Source organism: Bufo bufo, chromosome 1, assembly GCF_905171765.1.
Source record: "Bufo bufo chromosome 1, aBufBuf1.1, whole genome shotgun sequence".
In the NCBI taxonomy this organism is placed as follows: domain Eukaryota; kingdom Metazoa; phylum Chordata; class Amphibia; order Anura; family Bufonidae; genus Bufo; species Bufo bufo.
The window spans coordinates 512,805,378-512,824,874 of NC_053389.1; the positions used below are offsets into that span (position 1 = coordinate 512,805,378).

General features: G+C 37.3%; 1 protein-coding gene across 11 annotated transcripts in view; it reads left to right on the top strand.

Moving 5' to 3' along the window:
- Nucleotides 1–19,497, top strand: part of FOXP2 (forkhead box P2) — a 271,775-nt gene that overhangs the window by 96,147 nt on the left and 156,131 nt on the right. For 10 of the 11 annotated variants that reach the window (XM_040411193.1, XM_040411250.1, XM_040411186.1 and 7 more), the window contains one exon: nt 8,005–8,094. In XM_040411193.1, the coding sequence (XP_040267127.1) occupies nt 8,005–8,094 (90 nt within the window). Of the gene's footprint in view, nt 1–8,004; nt 8,095–17,244; nt 17,314–19,497 lie in introns of those variants that run through there. The other variant, XM_040411259.1, reaches the window with a different exon arrangement.

Consider the following 19,497-nt stretch of genomic DNA (forward strand, 5'->3'; position numbering starts at 1 on the left):
TTTTCTCTCATATTCTAACTTTTATACGATGTCTAATTCAAACAGTGCTGTTAATGACCCCCACCTTTGCGCTTACTGTACACAACAAACTACAGATTTCTACAGGACCTTCAATGGTGTTACTAAACATTTCCCACAACTGTAATATGGTGAGAAACGTAGAAAAAAACACATCAACAAAGTACACAAAACAATAGTTTATTCTGTAGTGTGAGTTCTCAAAACACACTAAGGAATATCAACTTGTATACGTTTCTATTAAGATCCTTTAATTCACAGCCTAATAGAACGTTAAAACAAAAAAATATTTTATTTAGAACCAATGTATAAAATGGGCTAATCCACCCTTAACTGTGTGCAACAGGCATACAGGGATAGAGCATATACAGAGGGACCCTATATATAAGCCATCTATTTGCTTCTATTCCAGAAACAGAGCCCCCGTTGTGTGTAGGGACTTGATAGCCGGCTCTAAGTTGTTCCAGCCAAAAACTCCCTATCACACACAGATGTTATATAGAGGCCACCAAGGCAAATATTTGCAGTAATGCCATATGCTCCCCAATTCTAACCCCCAGTGTATCAGTAGTCCGGTACACCTGGGAGGGAGGGATCCTTCAAAGGCAGTAGAAACCTATCTAAAAGCTAAGCCTACATGCAGCCCTGCCTTCTATATAACTGAAGATGCTAGTCTTGCATTCGCTCAACACGTTTCTACGTGGAGGTATTACACCACGCTTCCTCAGGAGCGAAAATGGTAGCAAGATTGTGGCGCAGGTTATTGCTGTGAAACTGCACTGTTGCGTGCGGGCATCGGCGCTGTGATGGCATTAAGCGGCCGCCCAAACGCAGGGTAGATAAAGTATAAGTCCCTCCTCCCAGGGCGTGTACGCCGGTGCATTCAGCCAATCGTGGGAGTAGGTGTGTCTGACTGACACGCCCTCCAGCGGGGCCGACTAACAAAGAAGGGCTTTGCAGCGCAGGTGCGGCATATATTGTGAGTTCTGGAAGAACATGAAGTACAGCACTATTTAGCTTGGAAAGTCTGTGCTATTGGATTATAACAATAGCATATACTGTATGTTGTTCTTTTGTTCACCTTGCAAAAATCTATAAAAAACCTTTGTAAAATTTCTTATACAGAAAAACAATATTCGCATCCTGTATGTATTTGATATTGAGTAGCTAGTAAAAGATGACATTAAAGTCATCACATTGTTTTCATCAGGGAAATTCTTCATTTTAGAAGCGAAGATTTTTTTGTTAAAATCGCTGCGTTGTGTACATACTACATTTACAAATGAAGTGCTGCATATATGAATCGAACTGCAATATCCACTTGCAGACAGTTGAAAGCAAGTTAGCAGATACAATAAAAAGACTGAAAAGTTTGCCTACATCACATAGTGCAAGACTTTTATTATTTCTTTACCACCTAAATTAAAAATCTGTTTCTAACTTTTGGCCGGAATGGGAACAAGTGTTATGTCTGGAAATAATTGCTTTTCAATATCCCAGCATATCCTTCTATCTTGTTTTCTTTTCCTAAAATGCCTACATTTAATATTATTTTTATTGCAAAGTCCATCGTACTTCATTACTAATTGTGTTTATTGTACTTTCGGGATGTGTCATATTTTTGTTGAACTGAGTAATGGAATGTGTCAATGAAATTTGAAAACTGACCTGCAACTACTTGAGAATTCTGAGAGACAATTACATGATTGTTGTGGGAAAGTCTCCTACTGGTAAAAGTATGTTGTGCAAACGTATACCAAAGGCTTATGTGGGAAGACAAATCAATGTTGTAAGAAGATAGAGCCAGTGCATTCATTTTGTTTACTTTGGTTTTCAATGTCTGCCTGCTTTCACTGAAAAATTTGCTTGGAGCAGACTGTAGCAGACCTCTCTCTGTCTTTTCATAATTGATCAGGGGATGACTGGCTTCCCTGAGGGTTAAGACGTGGCAACTTTTTTTGTTTGCTCAGCATCTCAATGCAGTAGTTCAAACATTGTTCACACCAGCTGGCAGTGTAATACCATATGCACATCTTGTAAAAGCAACTGTTGTCATGGATACTAGACACTATCTGGGAAATTGGCTCATTGATTCTGTTATACTTTTTGCAGAATTTTATTGGTTTGGATTATATTTATATTTTAGGAGGGACTTTTCTCTAAAACTAGGAATGTTTTAGCATGCACAGTGCTATACTCATAACCTGTTAATGTTGATGAAAAGCAGCACTATTCATATTACTTTGAGACTACAAACCAATATGTCAATGTATAGCAAGAGATTCAAATTTTCTACAACTCTGTGCCAGGTATTTAACTACTGTAGATATTATTTAGCAGGTGAAACTCAATAAAATCTCCTATTGAGTCCAATCTATCCATGTTTGATTCAGTACAAGGCTCTGTTCAAATCTAAGTTTTGTTGATAAAGGTAGTTATAACACTATAAAAAAAAAGTCACTGGAGGAACGTTGTAAAGAAAATGATAAAATCACCTTTATTATGTTCTTAAAATAATAGGAGGGACGACATAAACTCTATCTAAATCGCTATACAAATAATGAATGGACGACTATCCACAAACAAGAGACTGGCTCAGAATTAAATCTGATACACTGATGAGCTGTGTCACTATAATTCAGTGTGTCTGGCCGCTCAGGTGTGGAAAAGGAGTCAACCATAAGCACCACAGAGACCTATGACCATTCCCTGTATATTGATAAGTCGTGATTAATAAGCCTATGTATAGTAAGCCAACACCACTGACTGGATATGGTCATAGTAATACTTACTGGTGCAAGCGGCTTGATGCAAGAAAGTGTTATAACACTATGCCAAGCAACTCATGGACTCTTATCACATACAATAGCGTTCATTATTTTAGCTAAAAATAAACAGTGCTGCATGTAGTGCAATTTTGCCTGTCAAATAATGGAATCTGTGACAAAGGCTTATGACGGAGCATCCAATACACAGGGCAGCAGAGCCAAAGGGGTTCTCTCCATGTTTCATAATGAAATTTCTTCATATCCAAAATGTCCTTCCCCTTTCCTCAGCATCAATGCAAAATTCCAAATTGTTTCAAAATGATCAGATAATTCCTGGTACACATATGATTGTGCTATTGAATGCAATGTTCTCACTTATCTGTTGGAATGGCTTAGCTAAAACAATAATGGTGAACTTAAAGGCTGGTCTGGACTTCCATACATGTAGATTATGATCTAAAGTATGTATACAGGATATTACATTACTGTTATTCATTCACATTAGTATCTGCTTCTAAGGATCTTATCATTTCAAATTGTTGCCATAAAACTACAGTAAAGCTGGAATACATAATTTATACAATAAATATATTTATTTCCCCAGTAATTATCATTCCTGATAATTGTCCACTCATCATAGGAGGTGGAAACTACATTTGCATGCCGCAGTCACCTTAGCTTTGTAGGGACATGGGAGAATCATTTGGTGTCTATAACAGCAAAGCCTCGATGAACGTGCATTTGCTTGATCTTCGGGTGATCAGTGGCACCTTTACAGAGGGTGACATTTTTAAAACAAGAGTTCCTAGGAACGATTCCTACCAAGCATTGCCCCAATTGTCAGCACATGTAAAGGGACCTTTAGGGTCCTTTAGCACTGCCATATTTTTTGCCATTTATGAGTATCAGTTGATGATATAGCATATTGAATGGCTCCTGTTAAGTGCTTTTTACTTATGGCATTTAAGGTTTGTTAATACAATAGTTTAATTTTTTAACTGATAAAACATTAATCATATTTCATAAAAATTGTTGAAAAAGGTCTGTTTTTGAAATATCTACATCTCTGACACTTTCTTACATCTTTTGATTGGCCTGAGGACCAACCTCCTTCAATCTTTGTACTCCCTAAGGGTACTTTCACACTAGCGTTATTCTTTTCCGGTATTGAAATCTGGTAAAGGGTCTCAATACCGGAAAAAAACGCATCAGTTTTGTCCTAATGCATTCTGAATGGAAAGCAATCCGTTCAGTATGCATCAGGATAACTTCCGTTCTGTCCCTTGTACGTTATTTGACCGGACAAAATACCGCAAAATCCCGTAACAGTACCGCACTTGCCGGACTTCCATACAGATGTATTAATGCCGAATCCGGTACCAAGTGTTCTAGAAATTGCAGCGTTTCGGGATCTGGTTTTCCGGTCTGCACATGCGCCGGGATATCAGTTTGCATACTGTTTGCCGGATCCAGCAGGCAGTTCCATCAGCAGAACTGCCTGCTGGATTCTAACAACGCTAGTGTGAAAGTAGCCTTACTTTTTCTAATAATAAGCAATAAGTAACCATTACTGATATATGATAAGAAAACTACAAACTACAACTTGATCAGAAAGTAGCTGACAAAGTGATAAAGTTTATAAGGTGATACTTTGTAAACTTTTGCTAAGTAGCAACTGACATTTTTTTGTGCCATCTGGGAAATCTCAGCTATGAAATGTTTTCCTTGTCATAGAACATAGAGTATATTGTTGATGTGACAGGTGATAGTATCTGAGACAATAGATTACCCTCTTAGAAATGTATATTTATTATCAAATTTTCCTTTAAAACATCTGTCAAAAAAGATAGGTAATGGTAAGACATGAGACAATAGATTGCCTTCTTCAAGATGTATATCAGCTATCAAAGTACAACACAATTAGGACATTTACATTGATAAATGACACTGAATTCTTCATAATATTATTTAACTTCCTTTCCACCATCTCTTTGGTAGTTCCCTTTGAATACTTAGGTGACAACTATCAGGTGCATATGAACACATGACATCTGTGACGTGCCCGTGTGAATTGATGCATTATGGGGTATATCTAAATTTCCATTGTACAAGTTATCTTCAGTCCATTCTACATGATAACAGGAGCTTAGGAAAAAGGAATAGTTTTTTTGAACTGTTGAGGTTGGCTTTGCTTGCAATGTTTGAAGTTAAGGTTTGTAGAGGTAAAATGACCCTACTTTTTATTATTAAGGACTATTGTTATAGACATCATTCATGCTTTATGCATTTGTATTTAAAACCATTACTTTCAGATTTTCCACTGGCACTGAAATGCATTTTTACATTACAAGGAAATCTGTTCCATGAAATATCTACTGATTCAGTACTAGGCTGTTACACAACTGATGTTTTTATGGACCTATGACCTTTCACAGTCTCAAAAATAATATATATATTTTTTCATTATTAAAATAGAAATGTAAAAATTGATATAACATCTGCTCAGTGAGCATGTCAGAGCATCCATATGCATAAATTACCCTATTTCCACTGTCCTTGCCATCTTCAGTTTACTGAATATTTGACAGACATATCCATCATATCGTACTTGTGAATTTGTACTGGAGTAACTGCTAAGCTACTTCATTGTAGGGAAAGGGTCTTTAGTGCTTTCCAAAAAAGTATTATCTCTCCTTAAGACATTGACTCTTATAGTCTTTTTCTAAAGTTAAAATATATTCTACTTTGCCAATATCTACATCTATATCCTATTTGGAAAAAAACTAATTGGAAGATGACATGGTATGAACAGAAAGCCATATCTATACCTATGATATAGGCTAATCACCTCCGATGTACAAGTGATTTAGATTACTTTGTCTACTCAACACTATAACAAAAAATATTCATATTAATGGGAAATAGTTTTAATCCCTGAAAACAGGAGTTAAGGCAGTCAGAAGATTTATTTCAATGCAGGAGCATATGATATTTGAAGTGAAAGCAGGGTCAGAGCATAACTGTTTTCTTCTTTTACTTTCCCTATACTTTTCAACAAACAAAGTGCTAATATTACCCTATAAGATACTATTGCTACTGTATGAATGATCACTTGACTGTATTTGGTTCAAGTGATAATTGTTAAATATTAATAGGCACAGATGTCTGTGACAGTAACACACTATAGGTCATAGTTAGAGATGAGCGAATTTCATATTTTGTTGGTAAAAGGTGAATTGCGTTATAGATTCCGTTACCACGGACCATAATGCAATTCTATGATGGAATTCTATGATGGATATTCTATGATGTTATTCATTCCGTCATAATAGAAGTCTATAGGCTGCAAAACGGATCCATCCCATTTCCGTTATGCAGTGGAGTCCGAAGCTTAACTCTAGTCATAGTATACTTTCTAGCTCCAGCTACACTGGGAAATGTGTTCTCTCTCTCTCTCAATCCTAATTTGCTAGATAAAGAATAGTTACCTACTTTTAATAGAGCTGATCTGGAGGACAAATACAAACATCATACAGTCCTGATCAAAAGTTTAAGACCACTTGAAAAATGGCAAAAAATCATATTTAGCATGGCTGGATCTTAACAAGGTTCCAAGTAGAGCTTCAACATGCAGCAAGAAAAAATAGGAGTGAGACTAAAAAAATTTTGAGCATTCAATTTAATGAAAACAACGAATAAACTGAAACAGGCTGTTTTTCAGCTGATCAAAAGTTTAGGACCACACCTCCAAAAAAAACCTAACCCCCCCCCAAAACATAAATCCAACTTTCAAACATGAACTCAGTAATGAGTAGCTCCGCTGTTATTGTTTATCACTTCCAAAATTCATTTTGGCATGCTTGATGCAAGCGTTTCCATGAGGTGAGTGGGAACATTTCTCCAAGTGGTGAAAACGGCCACACGAAGACCATCTACTGTCTGGAACTGTTGTCCATTTTTGTAAACTTCCCTTGCCATCCATGCCCAAAGGTTCTCAATTGGATTTAGATCAGGGGAACACGCAGGATGGGCCAAAAGAGTGATGTTATTCTCCTGGAAGAAGTCCGTTGTCCTGCGGCCATTGTGTACTGTAGCATCGTCTTGTTGAAAAACCCAGTCATTACCACACAGGTGAGGGCCCTCAGTTATGAGGAATGCTCTCTACAACATCTGGACATAGCCAGCGGCCGTTTGACGACCCTGCACTTCCTGAAGCTCCATTGTTCCACTGAAGGAAAAAGCAACCCAGACCATTATGTCGCCCCCCCCCCCCCACTGTGGCGCGTAGAAAACATCTCAGGTGGGATCTGCTTGTCATGCCAGTAACGTTGAAAACCATCAGGACCATCAAGGTTAATTTTTTTCTCATCAAAGAATAAAACTTTCTTCCACCTTTGAATGTCCCATGTTTGGTGCTCTCTTGAAAAGTCCAAACGAGCAGTTCTGTGGCGTTCAAGGAGACAAGGTCTTTGAAGACTTTTTTTGTTTTTGAAGCCCTTCAGTCTCAGATGCCGTCTGATGGTTATGGGGCTGCAGTCAGCACCAGTAAGGGCCTTAATTTGGGTCTAGGATTGTCCAGTGTCTTGACGGACAGCCAATTGGATCCTCCGGCTCAGTGCTGATGAAATTTTTGTTGGGTCTTCCACTTGACTTTTTGGTTCCATAACCCACAGGATAATTTAAGAAATTCCAAATGACTGTCTTACTGCGTCCCACCTCAGCAGCGATGGCGCGCTGTGAGAGACCCTGCTTATGCAGTTAAACAACCCGACCACGTTCATAAAGTGAGAGTTTTTTTGCCTTTGCCTTCACTACGTGTGACTACCTGACAGGAAATGACATTGAATCCGCATCTTTGCACAGATTTGGTATTTTAAAGGCATGTGGTTCTAAACGTTTGATCAGTTGAAAAACAGCCTGTTTCAGTTTATTCGTTGTTTTCATTAAATTGAATGCTCAAAAAATGTTTTGTCTCATTCCCATTTCTTCTTGTTGCATGTTGAAGCTCTACTTGGAACCTTGTTAAGATCCAACCATGCTAAATATGATTTTTTGCCATTTTTCAAGTGGTCTTAATCTTTTGATCAGGACTGTATTTGCATATTAAGCAGCTGTAATGGATTTGTATATCTTTTCTGAACAATTAATTATTGTCAATGTTTTGTGTATAATAAGTCAACAATGGCTTTATTTCTCTGTATCTATTGTTTGTGCCTAGGCTCTCCAAGCAGCAAGACAGCTTCTTTTACAACAGCAAACGAGTGGATTGAAGTCTCCAAAGAGCAGTGAAAAACAAAGACCACTGCAGGTACAGTATGTTCTAATGAAGGACATGATGTAATACACTATTTACAGTAATAGGACAAAACTGACAATACATTCTTTATAAAGGAGCCATACACTGTTATAACTCTTCTACTGGTTGATTTCTGTTGCTTGACTGCATTGTAGGCAATCACAAAAAATATTGATATGCTACAACATAAATGTAAAATCTCACTATGGACAACTTATACCATTACTATGATTCTGCGTCATGATGTCTTTTTGAAAGAAAAGTATCTTCAAAAAGTCTTTGAAGGCACAGAAGTTGTACAAAGAAACAAGACATGAGAGTCCTCAAGGCAAATATCTGTATATTGTTTGGGATACATTATTTGTGCTTTTCAAAAGTAGTTTCCCCCTGTTTCTAACATTTTATTTTTTTAGACATAAAAAGTTCTTTTTTTTCACCTGCAGCTGAGTAGTCATTCCAGTATACTCAATTGGCTTGTGGCAACATCTTAATTCATAACTTTGGTTTTAAATAATACAGAGAGTAAGTGAGCAACTGTCTCCCCAAGGGTACCGTGAAAATGCTGTCAGAGAAGTATACCTGTTTTCCCCCTCTTAGAAGTGGAGAATACTCATGCGCTAGCACAAATTGAACTTTGAATGTTTAATTTATTATCTCTGAAAGATTTTGCATCAGTAGAAATAATGTGAAATTGTAGAAAATAAAAAAAAACTTTGAAACTACAAATGTTATATATCACATTATGATATTCTTATAATTTTAAGAAGTTCTAAAGTTGCTATTTAACAACAGCAAAGGAGGTTATTTACTATTTTCAGACTGCTTGTTCGATAGCCTTGGGTCACCATCTATGAGGTACATTTCCCCTCGCATAGCTCTCTTACGTATTTGTAAGGGGCAGAATTTGGGCATCGTCACACTAATACTCACACTGGTAATCAATAACAGAGTCTTCCAAGTGCATAGACATCCTTCTCTTCTGCTCTGTTGGTCATTACTGTGAGTATTATAAGGATTCTCTTGAGGCTAAAACCATAAGAAGTTTAGAACATGTGAGTATTTAGAAAGAGGGAAACATTTTACCATCCAAGTTTCACTAGAGAATATTAAAAAGCTTGAAAACCCAAATGTACATTTAAATTAAAATACAATTTTGCAGCAGTCTCTATGTGGATGTTGAGAGAAGTAAAACCATACCATACATGTGGATGGTTTCCATAGTTAATGCTTGCCTTCTCTATTACTTTCAAAAACGCTAGAGAGGTTTATTGGTTTATCTCACTTTTCTTATATCACTGCGCAACAATGATTTTGCTACTGATAAAAAAAACATGTGATTTATACTAAAATGATTGCAAATATGAACTTGCCTGACACGTCAAGATTTTAACCCCTTAAGTACCCTGCGATTTTCCATTTTTGCGTTTTCTTTTTTCACTCCCCCCCCCCCCATTCCCATAGTCCTAACTTTTTATTTTTCTATTCACATAGCCTTATGAGGGCTTATTTTCTGCGGGACAAGTTGTACTTTGTAATGACACCATTTATGGTTGCATACTATGTAGTAAGAAGTGGGAAAGAAATTTCCAGATGGGGTGGAATTGGGAAAAAACACTATTCTGATTAAAGTTTTTTTTTTTTTTACACTGTACACTATGTGGTAAAATTGACCTGTTATCTTTATTCCTCAGGTCAGTACTGTTACAACGATACCACACTTGTATAATTTTTCTTGCGTTTTAATACTGAAAATAAATAAATAAAGGGAAAAAAAAGATAACCATATTCTGACCCCTATAACTTTTTTGTAGTTATGTGTACAGGGCTTTGTGAGGTCTTATTTGTTTTGGGACGAACTGTTATTTTCAATGATATCAATTTGAAATGTGTGTTACTTTTTGATCCCTTTTTATAAAAAAATGATTGTGTAGTTGAAGTGACAAAAAATGGCAAATTGGCTGTTTTTATTTTTTTCCCGTTACGCCCTTTGCCGTATGCCATTAATATTGTTATATTTTAGTAGTATGGGCATTTTCGCACGTGGCCCATGATGTTTATTTTTTTATTGTTTAAGTATTTTTTTTTAAGAAAAGGGGGGTGATTTGAACTTTTTTTTTTATATTTGCAAAAACTTTTTTTTTAAGTCACTTTGTGTGACAACTGGCAATCATTAGATTGTCTATTTTGTTCATTGATGTCTATATAGACACCATTGAAGACTTAATTTGCACTATACCAATACAATGCTGCCTAGTAGCCTGTATTGGTATAGTCATCTAATAGGCACCGAAGTCTGCTTGAGGCTTCAGTCTATTAGATCAATGTAACAGGTTCCCCGATCTCAACCGGGGAACACTGTCACCGGAGCGGAAGTGCGCGACTTCCGCTTACGGACTGCGCAGATGCCGTGGTCACATTTGACCACGGCATCTGAAGGGGAAAATGTATGCGATCAGCCTTATGGCTGATTGCATACATGTGCCGCGGGTCTCTGTTCTTTAAAATAGCAGAAACCCGGCGGCTATGGCACCCTCTGCACGTGCGAGCGGGCGCCATGTTTGGGGACCGGACTTCCATCATACACGTACGGTGGAGGTCCTTAAATGGTTAAGTTATACATGCAAAGCCTATTCAGTTATAATATTAATGCATTATATTGGAGATATTCCAATGGACATGTCCAGACCTGTTCGGACGCACTCAGGCTGATTTCAGCAGTAAGTATATAAGGCAAGCTGGACAGATTTTGATAAAGTGATCTGTTATAGTACTATTAGTTTTGAAACTTTTGGATAATCGCAAATGTGTTAACGATCCAGACAATTTCTGCTACATATGTGGCAAATTCACTATTTATGATCAGTGCAAGAATCTGACAAAGCGAGTGCATCTTGCAGCTTGGGATGCATTTGTGCTAGTAGTGCAGAACTTCCTTGGGAACAGACGAGCTGCAAACTACGCTGAATTAGTAGACAACATGCTTACAGCATATGAACAAATTGTCTGCCGAATGTCATTGAAAGTGTATTTCTTAGATTCCCATTTTGACTTTTTCCCACCCAATTTGAGACACGTAAGTGACGAACATGGAGAGCGGTTCCATAAAGATATTTCTACAATGGAGAACAGGTATCAAGGCCGCTGGAATCCCAACATGATGGAGGACTACTGCTGGTTTTTGCAATGGGAAAATATGGCCGTTCACAAACACAAAAGTAGATGCCTGAAGCACTTTTAACAGTACTGGGCCTTGCTCAAGTAAGACTTTTAAACTGAAAAATTAGACTTTTTGAAATTTTGTTATTCCATTACATTTTCATACACTGTTTACTATGCAAACTTTGATGTAGATCCCAACATGATGGGGGACTACTTTTTGATCCCTTTTTATCCAGATTCAATTGAACTGTTATTTACTCTAATACATTGTGGTGTTTTAGAAAAAAAAAAACTTTTTAACACTAACTCAAAGACAATTATATTTGCTATTCCCAGAGAGGACTTTCCACTTGACAGCTCGCCTCTTGATTCTCTCTGTCCAGTTCATCATGATTGACCAGTCTCTCTTTTTTGTGTGTGTTAGGGAGTGGCCTGTCAATCACAGTGATCATAGTAAGCTAGGCGGGCAAATCTTGCTAATAGGTTCCCTTTAAAAAACATTACCAACATTTAGTTTATCCCATTTATAATTAAGTGAATATTAAAATAATATCAACAATTTTGAAAATTAAACATTTTAAATCTTTCCTATGGAGTAAATTTTCCGGCTATATTCTGTAACCGTATTGATTTCATGTAGAGACAGACATCATCCATGACTCCTAAGAGCACCTATTGTACTAATAATTTGACTTCCTTGTATAAATCTTAGCATAACTGTATTAGTAATGTATTTATCATACAGTAGTACATGATTAAATGTATTCAACCATTTGATTGCTACCATTTAAAAGTAGATAATACCCTTTTTCAACATAATTGCAAACAATTCTTGCCATGCCCTATTAAAATATCACAATGACTGTGTATTCTTGATATGTTTGTATATTCATCGTAAATTACAGCATACTGTACATTAAGTTATTTCAATGGCACCAAACTAATACCCTTATATATAGTTGTCCCTTCCAAAAAAACATTTCTAGAACTTCACCTTAGAAATTAGCAATAGTGCAGCAGTTGTAGGAAATTACATGAAAATAGGATGCAACTAGTATTTAAGCCAATACAAGAGTAGATAGTATAGTTTTCTCCTTCCTTCCACAATGATCCTATGTTCATGTTTCATGTCCGTAAACCCAAATATCATATATCATCAAGATAGTCAATCATAATCCTTTACCTTTAGCAGAATGCACCTATACAGGGATAATGTTTATATTTGCCTCTGATTTCATAGGTCAGCACTTTTATAATTTATGTTGTTTTGTAGTGGAAATCACTGATTGTATGACAATCTATGGTTATAGTCAAGTTATCAAACATATTTTGACCCCTTAGTGACCACCCATACGCCTTTTTACGGTGGTCACTAAGAGGCCTTAGGCAAAAAAGCAGCGGCCCAGTCTAAGCGCTGCACGTGTCGCCTGTGCAGCGGGGGCTGGGCCCGGCTCTCACATTAGAGCCGCGGCCCTGCTCTAACAGCCCGGACCAGCAGGAGTGTCAATCTGGGCTGTTTAACACTTTTCATGCTGCAGGCAATGGTGCCCGTCTCATGTAAAGTACTGACAGAGGGAGCGGACTCCCTCTGTCTTCCATCGGCACCGGGGTGCCGATGTGTTTAAAGGCTGGCTGGGGTCTCGTGTAGGCCCCAGACCAGCCTTTAGTGATTTATAGCAGGCTGCGCCTCTCTGATGCAGCCTGCTGGTCAATGTCAAAATAGCACTGATATTAAAATGTAATGCACTATAGGGATAATGCATTGCATTTTAAAATCAATCAGTATGTTGTCTGTTATAGTCCCCTTGTTGGACTATTAAGTGTTAAAAAAAAAATGGATTCCATAAAAAAATCCCATTAAAAATTTACATTTTTTTTCCATTGAAAATACTCTTTTTCAATTAAAAAAATTGCAAAAAAAAAATCTTACCCATATGTTTGGTATTGCTGCGTCTGTAACGACCTGGACTACATAAATATCTTGTAAATTACCCCCTACGGTGAACGCCGTAAAAAAATAATAATAATACCTGAATTGCTAATTGATTCTTAGTTGCCACCGAAAAACCTTAATAACAAGCCATCAAAAAGCGCCATTTACTCCAAAATGATACCAATAAAAAATATAAGTTGTCCCGCAAAAATCAAGCCTTCACACAACTCCATAGAAAAAAGAAATAAAAAAGTTATGGGTCTTGGGAAGCAGCAATGTAAAAACATTTTTTTTCTTTAAAAAAAAATAAGGTTTTTATTGCGAAAAAGTTGCAAAACGGAAAAACAACTATGTATTTGGTATCACTGTAATCATAGTGACCCAGAGAATAAAGATATTATGTATACCGAAAAATGAACGCCATACAATTTATAAAGTAAAAACACAGTGGCAGTATTGCTGTTTTTCCCATCTCCCTCCCAGAAAGAGTTAATAAAAGTTTATCAGAAAGTTATGTGTACCACAAAGTGGCACCATTAAAAACTACAACTTGTCCTGCAAAAAAAATGCCCTCATAAAGCTATATAGACGGAAAAATAAAAAAGTTAAAGATCTTGGGACACGATGAAAAAAGGAAGAAAAATGCTTGGTCAGTAAGGCGCAAAACAGGCTGGTCACTAAAGGGTTAATTGTTATTTGTGAGGTTCATGGACTCTTCTTGATGTATGTGATAGTAGTGATAACCTGCAGTGCCAGATGTCTGAAGGCTACTGTTGTAATCTGCCATGTTAGTTAACCCCTCCCTTAGGCAGCAATTTTCAGTTTTTTTTTTTATGTATTATTATTTTTTTTTACTTCCTGCTTCCTAGAGATATAACTTTTTTTTTTTTTTCTGTTCACATAGTTGTATGAAACTTGATTTTTGAGGGACAAGTTCTTTCTCGTGGCATCATTTAATATTGCCTACAATGTAGTGGGAAGCTGGAAAAAAATCTAAATGGGGTGGAGTTTGAAAAAAAATACAGTTCTCCCATTGTTTTATGGGTTTCCTATTTAGTAAAAATGACATGTTAAGTTTTTATTCTTTGGGTCAATACTTTACAGCAATACCAAATTTATATAGTTTTTGAGTTTGAATACTTAACGTTGAACATGGTATTTGAGCTACAGGCAACATATCATAGAGTAGGTAGAGCTGAGCAGATTGATTTATAGTTTTATGGGAAAAGATTCAATAAAACGTGTTATTTTTCTATTTATGTCCATGTTCTTTCTGGGCTTTGAAGTCAAGGAAGTTGTCCTATCAATAATTGACTACCTTCCCTCTATAACTGTGCATACATAGATAGCTTATAGGACCGTCTGCTTGACTACAAAACCCAGACTGAACATGGATATAAATGGAAAAAGTTTTAATGTACCTTTTACCATAAAACTTATATCAATTTTCTCAGCATCACCTGATTTGTTACATGCTGCCTGCAGATTAATTAGCATTTTCATAGTGATAGGGTCCCTTTAAAAAAGATTTAGAGAAAAAAAATAATAATAACTTTGCCTCACCATATTCTGACCCACATAACTTTTTTTATATTTCTGTGGAGCTGTGAGTTCTTATTTTTGCAGAGCAATCTGTATGTTTCATTGATACCAAATTGGGGTGTGTATGATCACTTTTTACTTAATGTTTTTTATTCAACATTCAATACTTTTATATTTTAATAATACGGCCATTTTTGGATGCAGTGATTCCAATTATCTTTATTTTTCTATTTTCTCTTTTTATTTAAAAAAAATGCGGAAAGTGGAAACATTTTAAGTTTATATATTTTTATATTTATTTCTAGTCCCAGTGGACTATCTGTTCGCTTTATCAATGACGGCAATGATTTACCATTGTAGTCTACAGGAAAATCACTACGTATCAAGCCCTGCCACAGGAACATTGCTATGGTAGGCTTCGGAGCCTTTGGAAGGCCCAAGACTGCCATAGCATCTGAATGGTTCCTGCGATCTTGTTGCAGGGGGAATGCCACATTCTCGTTAAATAACCAGTCTAATGCCGTGGCACCAGGTGTCTGCTGTGTAAAACAATGACTATGGCGCCTGCTCAGCTCTTGAGCAAGTATGATGGGTGTCAAGTAGGTGTTAATAAGCCTTTGCATGGCTGATACAGTTATTAATAAGTAGGGGTGCACCGAAATTCCGGCAGCCGAAAATATCGGCCGAAAATGCACCTAATCCACTTTGGCCGATATTGTTACATATCGGCCGAAAATATGGGGTGTGGGATTTGTCACCCACCATCTGCGGGCGGGCGCCGGGCGGGCGGTTTACTTTGTCACTGCATCTTTATTTTACCTTACAATCGTGACGCTCCAGTAACTAACAACTCTGCAGGCAGAGCGGAGGCCGGCGTAACGTCACTTACTCACGTGACGCGCTTGCTCCGCCTCCTTCATTCATAAAGTGGGCGGAGCAGGTGCGTCACGTGAGTAAGTGACGTTACGCCGCCCTCCGCTCTGCCTGCAGAGTTGTTACCGGAGCGTCACGATTGTAAGGTAAAATAAAGATGCAGTGAGTGATGCTGTGAGCAGCAGGGCTGGGGCTGTTATGGGTAGGGGGATCGGTCTATGGCACTGCTATGGGGAGGGGGGATCTGTGCACTGTTATGGGGAAAGGGATCTGTGCACTGTTATGGGGAAAGGGATCTGTGCACTGTTATGCCCATAACAGTGCACATATCCCCTTTCCATAACAGTGCACAGATCCCCCTCTCCATAACAGCGCCACCCACAGATCCCCCTCTCCATAACAGCGCCACCCACAGATCCCCCTCTCCATAACAGCACCACCCACAGATCCCCCTCTCCATAACAGCGCCACCCACAGATCCCCCTCTCCATAACAGCGCCACCCACAGATCCCCCTCTCCATAACAGCGCCACCAACAGATCCCCCTCTCCATAACAGTGCCACCCACAGATCCCCCTCTCCATAACAGCGCCACCCACAGATCCCCCTCTCCATAGCGCCACCCACAGATCCCCCTCTCCATAACAGCGCCACCCACAGATCCCCCTCTCCATAACAGCGCCACCCACAGATCCCCCTCTCCATAACAGCGCCACCCACAGATGAATTTCATTCATGAAAAAGAATTATTAATAAAATCATTAAAAAAAAAGTATTTTAAAAGTATTTGGGCAAAAAGGCAGTTTCGGTTTCGGTTTCGGTTTTCGGTCAAGGGCATCCTGAATTTTCGGTTTTGGTTTCGGACCAGAATTTTCATTTCGGTGCACCCCTATTAATAAGTCAGCTGCATACATGAGCGATTGAGTTTTTGCAAGTTTAACTAGTGGCATCTTCCTTTACTCGTCAAAGCTATCAGGTTTTGATCTCTGTGGCTGTAACAAAAAGCTGTTCGATCTACAAAAATCTGTTACACATATGTGTGTTATTTGGGAATGTTTCATTTTCTCTGAATGCAGCGTAAGTTCTCCATTGTGACTTGATTTTCTTTGTTCTTAGCTAATAACCCAGTAAAATCTCCACGCTTTTTTGAATTCTTTTGCAATGAACAAAATGTTTTATATGTTAAAATAACAGGTTTGTGCTAATACTTATATATATGTATATATATATATATATATATATGTGTGTTTCATGACTTTTAATTTGCATTTATTTATTAACTTGTTGTTTAAGGGCGAAGGTTAGATGAAAGAGAAGCAAGAAATGCATACAAATATGTAAAGATCTACTGTTTAATTTACCAAGGTCATATTGAAAACTGTAAGCCAGGCTACGGTTCATTTAAGAAGCATATAATACAAAATGCAGAGTAGTAACCATATTAACATATAATTAAGCTAAACATATTGCTTGACTTAATGTATTCTTTTTTTTATTGTACATTATATCCAGGAGTAAAAAAAAATCCTAATGCACGTTTGCATTTATTCTTTTGTCTCTCTCATATATGTAGATTGAACCGCTTTGCCCAGCACTTCATGTCCTCTAAGCCATTGTACAGAATAATGTTGATTATGAATGTTCAGTGATCATATTCCACTTGTGACTTGAGTACCCATTACCACATCACCAATGCAAACTAATCCTGGCACAATAAGTATCAAGTAAGATATTGTAAATTTTCTTCTGATAATTTTCCTTGAGAACTGTACATTAAGAGGCATTATAGAGACAGAAACAACCCTACAGCTAGGCTGCGGCTTATCTGTTGATGCAGGCCTCGAGATAAGAACTATATAGATAGATATAACACTAAAACTGCTCAGATAATCAAGGAATTCAAAAAGTCTAGTATTTTTTTACACCAGCTCTGTCTGTAAAAGTCAATAGACTACTAAGGGAACAAAGCTGCTATCACATGGCATCTTCTACAGTTGCACCAGACCTTTAGGCAATTCTCATCAGTCTATATGCACCTATTTTATGGCTAAAACTGATCTGAAACCTTTACAACCCTGTAGCCATGGTTAATTATACCTCCTACTAAAAGAATACATATATTAAGAAGTAGAATTTGTCTTATGTGCCATTGTTTAAACTCACAAAAAATTTAAGCTATTGTGTCTCCGGGGAACACAGTCGCGCCAGGACCCTTGAGCCTGAATAAGTCCAAAAGGTCCTTCTTCTCCATAGAGGGTGACTAGTTCTATAAATGATGAGTGATAATTGAGTGGGGTTGTTTCAGAGTATATGTTTGTATAAAGCAATATAATAAGTTGGCTTCCATAATATCAGTTATATCAGGTAGAGTTCGTGACCATAGATTAAAGCTACGTTTTGGCTCGTTTGGTTCAGTTTCGTCAGATGAACATCAAAACGCTGCAAGCAGCGTTTTGGTGTCCGCCTCCAGAGCGGAATGGAGGCTGAATCGGAGGCAAACTGATGCATTCTGAACGGATCTTTATCCATTCAGAATGCATTGGGGCTGAACTGATCCATTTTGGGCCGCTTGTGAGAACCTTGAAACGGATCTCACAGGCGGACCCAGAAACAGCAGTGTGAAAGTAGCCTTACACAGGGAATGCTATCAATCACTGAGCTCAGAAAGAGCAGGAATTTAATCAAATAGATTACAAGTTATACTGGCTATTTTCCTATATATATATATATATATATATATATTTATATATCAATCTGCTCAGCTCCTCCTGCTGTATATAATGCTGTCGGCAGATTGCATTGTGTTTCCTAATGAAATGTTGAAAAGCAATTCACAATCTCTTGTAATTGTGATTTTCTAAATGTACAGATGCTAGGCTCTGAGAACACTATATGTGTAATGAATGAGCAGCAAGTCTTCCTGTACTTCTTTTCCTTTTTACCTGGGACTGAGTATTTTTATTGTGGTGGTATAGATATAAAAGTGAGTTTAAAAAAAAGCCAGGAGCATTTTGAAATGTGAGATCTTTAGTTGTCTCTTGCTTTTTTGTTACAGAACAGGAATTTTCATAGTAATCTAAAATCTTTCTTGTCTTCTCAAGGTAGAAAGCATTGCTAGAGGCCAAACATTCTTGTACAGGTTGTCTATAAGTAAAAGAAGCATTGTGAGATCCCTTTTAAGAACTAATAATGTTTTAAACACAGCTGCTGTGTAGTATGGGTCCTTTCACTCATTACACAGAAACAAACAATACATTTTGCTGCAAAAAAACTGAAATGGAAACTAAGGCCTACAGCTATAACCCATATTCTAAGTCGCTTACATAAAACTTCATACCTGTGAAACTGATAAAAGATCACTAAGCATAAACTGTAGAGGAAATCAATTGTACGTGGCATCAGTTGCAATTTATTATTGGTACAGCATGTCAGTAATTGGTGGTTACATTTTGCTAGTTAATGCTTAACACCTCTTAAATATTATATGGTAACAATTTAGAAATACACTTTTTATTTGTATACATTTATTTAGTTGCAAGAGTAACCTGGTATGAAAAACCAATCCAAGTTATTTAAATAGTAAATGCTTCTTAGCAACCTCTTGTGTCTCAAGCCTGGACCTGAACATTTGAACACAGAGTTCCTATGGATTCCTATTATGGACCCTTAGGCCACTGCCACACCCCATATGTTGTGACTGTCAGGTTACATAATATATCCTAGAAGCAATACTATTATAGGGATGTATCCATTATTTTTTATAACATATGAAAAGCATATATATGAATATTCTGTGTATTTTTTTATATAAAAAAAGGTAGATGCCTTTCTTGATAAAATGTTTTAGTCGCTCCATATATTCTTATTCGTGTTCTGGCTCTTCAACTATCTCTTTAGACTTTTAGCTT